Source organism: Austrofundulus limnaeus, unplaced genomic scaffold (assembly GCF_001266775.1).
Source record: "Austrofundulus limnaeus strain Quisiro unplaced genomic scaffold, Austrofundulus_limnaeus-1.0 Scaffold249, whole genome shotgun sequence".
Taxonomy (NCBI): Eukaryota; Metazoa; Chordata; class Actinopteri; order Cyprinodontiformes; family Rivulidae; genus Austrofundulus; species Austrofundulus limnaeus.
Window position 1 is genome coordinate 770,930 of NW_013952651.1, and position 5,253 is coordinate 776,182.

Consider the following 5,253-nt stretch of genomic DNA (forward strand, 5'->3'; position numbering starts at 1 on the left):
TGATTTATTCACAAAATTTAACTATTTTCTTTATAACTTACTAGATAATGATGAGTAAATATTACATGAATTTGTAGCATTTAAATTTACTTAACAAACATTAGTGCAAATTGTTGAGGATTTTTTCAAGTAAATCTTACAAGTTATTTTTTTCAGTGTACACCAAAGATCTGCAAACTTTATACTCAACAGAGTCATTTCTGCCTCTAAATCTAACTTATTCTGAGTCACTTCTGAGGGAACAAACTGTCATATCTGTGCCCCAGAGCCGTAGTTTACAGACCTCTGCTCTACTCTTAATATCTGAAGCAAACAATGAAAACACAACAATAAAAACTTGATTCTATGCAGAGTGAACAGACAGTTCAAACAACTTACTTTAACATTTCACAAATCTAAAATTATAATTCAACAGTTACAGTTCATCAGTAAATATGCTGTAAATGCTGTGACTTACAGAGATTACAGAATTTTCACACAACGACACTTAAATTAGAGATGAGCTGTTTATCCTTCAGTCTTTTCAGTCACGACATTAAAACCTCCCAACAACATGAAGCTCTTAACATTTTCTTGTGATTTATCTGTAGGACTCATCGTACGTCCAGCACCTGTCCATCCCCATGGCAGGACTGACTCTGAAGACACGTGTGTTTGCAGCTGTTAGAGCCTCCAACCTGGACAGGAGGTAATCTTTTATAATCCAATGAATCAAAGGGAGGTGCTGGAAACACTCACAGTGTGTCTGATTTACAGCTACATCAACTCTGTCACATCAGCCCTCATTTATATCAAGACCAAAAATGAATGGAGAACATTTGCATGTTTTGTCAATGGTCAAAAATAAATTTGAAGACATCTAAACTTCCTTTCATATTTATTATAAAACAGTAATTACTGACTCATATTTTCAGATTGGAAGCATCAATAAAAACTATATGAATCCTGTTTGTGTTCAGAGACTGTGGCTGTGTAAATAACTCAAAACAATAAAAGAATCTGTCTCAGAGGAAACACCTGATGCAGGAAAACTGGCTGCACCACCTGCAGTTTTCCAGTTTCACATTTAGAATTTAGGAAAAGGTTATTTCACTCAGGTTCATACAGCACATTAGGTCGACTCCAATTCAAAATCTGAAATGAATACGTTTGTCTAACCTGGTCTAATTTATCCTACAAAGTTGTTAAAACACAATTTATGATTCATTAAATTTGTACAAACTGAAAGAATGGATTTTATTCATATCATCAAAAATAAAACCTACAATAGAAATGTCAACTTCTGTTTTAAAATGACTCAAGTGTTCGAAAAAAAGGGGTAATCCAGAATATTCTTTAAGTGCTGTTTTTGAAATGCAGCAAAGTGGAAAAGATGGACCCTTAAAAAGAAAGTGAAAGGACAAAARATAGGGAGCACATTTAATGTCAACAGTTTAAATAGAGGAGGGAAAAATATTAAGCGGCCTTAAAGGTTTATTTGTTGGTCCAGATAAATGTTTGAAAAGAAATAATAAAACTCAGRGTCAACAGAGGTGAGGGCAGCATTAAACTCCAACATACCCTGTTAGAATTCATAGTCCTGACTTTGGTGTCTAAAACTACTAAACAGCATATAAATCAGAAAATGTTCACCAGAAAACACAGAATTATGATTCTGGTTTTCTATAAAAGTCTCAGGCTAGCTTCAGCCACAGATTGCACATCTTTTACAAAGTTTAAATTAGGATTTTGTTCATCTGTTCATTTTCCCCCAAAGCCTAAAACTGCTCTCTGTGCAATATCTACACATTTAAATGAAGTTTATGCTCCATTTAGCTGAAAATAGTGCCAGAGCAAAAAAATCTCTGTTTGTCAGAGACCAGTTCTGTCAGCTGGTAGTCTTTGTATCTCAAATGAAACAAAAGAAAAAAAAAGAAAAAAGAAYCTGAGGAAGAGGAGCAATCTGCTGCACTGCTGCCTTATATAAATCATCCTCTTTCAACATTTTAAACTGTTCCAGAGATGAGAGTCACATTGTTGCAATTAAACTGTTAATAAAGGGCATAAAAACATGCTTTTTGTTTTGTTTTTTGCTGTTTTAAAACTTTATGTTTATGAGGCTTTCTCTAGGCTGTAAATTTGTGAACGTGTGCACTAATCAGCAACACAAAGATCACTTCTCTCTTCACTCTTCTAAAACCTTTTTAACGTCAAACAGATGGAACGTTTTGATGGACTACTGTTACACCACGCCTTCTGGAAARCCTAATGATGATCTTCGCTATGATCTCTTCTTTAGGCAAGTCCACCTGAGAAGCAGATTCATGATTCAGTTCACTTCTGGATTTTCTCTTGATATGTATGTCTTTATTKAAAATGTTGACATTTTTCATTTCTAAGTTGTGAAAAAGACCCCCAGACGACTGTCTTTGAGAACGGGAAGAGCCAAATGGGTCGTTTTGCCTTTGAGGTGTTCCGATTTGTGAAGCACAAGAACCAGAAGATGTCCACCGTCTTTCTGCACTGTGTTACCAAGCTGTGTCGAGCAGATGACTGTCCCATGCTCCTGCCGGTGAGACGAACACAAACCCTCTGCTTTAATATGGCTAAACTATTACAATTACAATTTGGGTCTCAAATACCTTAGAACAAGAAAACAGACTGTGTGTGAAGGTGTTCACAACACCAACACAATGGGCCTCATGCAAGAACCGTTCGTACGCACAGATTTGTTCTTKAGTTGTGCGTACGAGTGATTTAGGAGAATTTGTGGCATTCACCAATGTTTTCGTATTCTAAGATTTTTTTCAGATACGAACAAAATTCACGAGTGGTCCAGACCTGTCGTATATTTTACGAGTAGTCAGTCTGCTGTTATCCAGACAGGTTTTCCTCCCTAATAACTTTATATTTAATTAGTTTGAAGATATTTTGAGTTGAAAATAAATTACACTCTATAATTATGTTGACAATAGGCTATTCTGCTTGAATTAGAGTTATAATTTTAAATGTAATAATTTAGACTAACAATATAAATTGTCCGTCCAGCCGGCTTATCCGCTATCTGGTACAGGGGCAGCAGGAGACCCCGCTCTCCCCAGCGACACTTTCCAGCTCGTCCTGGGGGACTCCGAGACGTTCCCAGACCAGAGGGGATACATAATCCCTCCAGCAAGTCCTGGGTTTTCTCCAAAGTGCCAGACATATTTTGAAAACATTTTAAAATGCTTATTTCACAACCGCAACTGAGACCACTTGAGACCGCGCTGGGGGTAGGGCATGCGGTGTGCAGCACAGCGGCTTCTGAATAAATGAAAATGATTTAACACAGTTGTTTATACTTTTAGCAGCTCTTTTTATTCCACAGCTGACCTGCTAAAAATGACAGATTTTCTTTTCTGGATCTCTGACAGACGGACTTCAATCTCTGAACTCGTAAAGTTCTTCTTTTTAGTTTTCGCTGTCATTTCTCATGAATGAATGAACACTTCCTTGTATCTGAGGCAGGAAACATAGCCTTATATGGTGTTTTTGGGGTGGTAATTATGCTAATCTCCTCTCGCGTGCACGAGCAGCTGGATACGAACAGGTGGAATTTACGCAGCTCATTTACACACTTTTCCTGAAGATAGAAGAGTTTGTTGAATCTGACGTGACATGTTCGTACGAACCCTTTGTACGAACAAAAGTAAGAGAAATTTAGGATAAGAATACGAACATGTTCTTGCATGAGGCCCATTGTCCCTGCTGTTTTTCGTAGATCTGTGGCAGCAGAAAAAAGAGGGAGATCTCAGAAGGAAAGGACTCAGGCACATCGTCTGGAAATGCTGTTCTGACTGCTGGGCCGATCATCACTCGGAGTGGTAAAATTTATTCTTTCTACTCTTTAACTTCCACTTCAAGCAAAGTTTTTTTTTCTTTAATCAGGATGTTTTACATGTAAGTACAGAAGATTAATAAAACTATTTCCAGCAACAAAACTTCCACTCAGTAATGGAACTTAATTTAAATGCATTAATAATGCAGAAAAATTATTATTATTATTATTATTATTATTATTATTATTTTATGTTATTCTGCATGATCACATTTGGGCATCAATCCTGTCGTCCCAAATGTTTTTTCAATAACTTTAAACCTTGAGACAAAAGAAATAAAAATAAAATGCAGCTAACTGCTGTATTCCAATCATTCACTCACCTCTTCAAATAACATAACATGAAAATGTCTCTATATATGAAAAACACATATACATTAATAAAACTCTCAGATACTTGAACTCCTAAACAAGTTGTGTCTGAAATAAATCTTGCTACTGTGACAGTCAGTGGTTTCATGCATAATAAACGGTACCTTTTACTTGAAACCTGCCCCCTAAATTGTCTGTGTTTTCACTTTTTATGTGTTTTTTAAGTTAGCTGTCTTGAAATCAGTTTGACCCAAATTACTAACTGGATACAGAGGAACCTCCAGTGATTACTTTGTGAAAGTTTTAATAATWTCCATTTAGTATTTTCTTCAAAGCAGCCCCCTCAGTGTAGTAAACATTTTGGGCAACCCAGTGCTTCGCTGCTCCCCACCTCGCCCAAAACCAACCTTTTTCTCTTTATCAAAATAACAAAAGAATAATAACAAACTTTTAATTTGGAAAGAAAAAAGAACTGCATTATACAGAGTTTTAATTATTCAAATMTCCTCTGAGCAGACAAGGTAATGGAACCCCCTGTGCTTTCTGGCACCCCAGACATGTTGGGAACCACTGATATAGCCATTCATGAGATATTTCAAAAAGTTTACAGTTGAAGCATTCACTATTTATTAAAGGTGTTTTGATGGTCTTTTTTTGGGCTAATTTTGTTGCCATGGTATTTTGAAACAAAAAAGAACTAGCACACATGTCCATGCCGCATGTTTAGATGTATATCTTGCATGGGTGCACATTTGGAAAAGATTAAAGTTATCGGAAGAGCAAATTTCAGTAAAATAGGCCCTTATTAGCAATACCAAGAACAACAGTAACAAAAGGTGTTAGCAAGCAGTGCTGCTTACAAAGACATAGGAGACACTGCAGTGGAAGACAGCAATAAAATAAGCAAGACGGCAACAGGGTGCAATGATACAGAAAATTCACGATTCAGTTCGGTTCGATACTTTAGTCTCACGGTTCCATATTTTTTCGATACAAAAAAGTCAAATTTCCATGCTCCTTTTCACTTGTAATTTATTTAAATTAATTATGAACATTTGTTTAACCTCAAAAGAACAGTATTTAAA

The 5,253-nt window shown here is 36.1% G+C and overlaps 1 protein-coding gene across 1 annotated transcript in view; it reads left to right on the plus strand.

The window, feature by feature from the left end:
• Positions 1-5,253, plus strand: part of LOC106525934 (zona pellucida-like domain-containing protein 1) — a gene marked incomplete in the record, with an annotated part of 12,248 nt that overhangs the window by 1,586 nt on the left and 5,409 nt on the right. Inside the window, 4 exon segments of the mRNA XM_014020334.1 lie at positions 591-688; positions 2,198-2,278; positions 2,380-2,551; positions 3,740-3,842. Of these exon segments, the coding sequence (XP_013875788.1) occupies positions 591-688; positions 2,198-2,278; positions 2,380-2,551; positions 3,740-3,842 (454 nt within the window).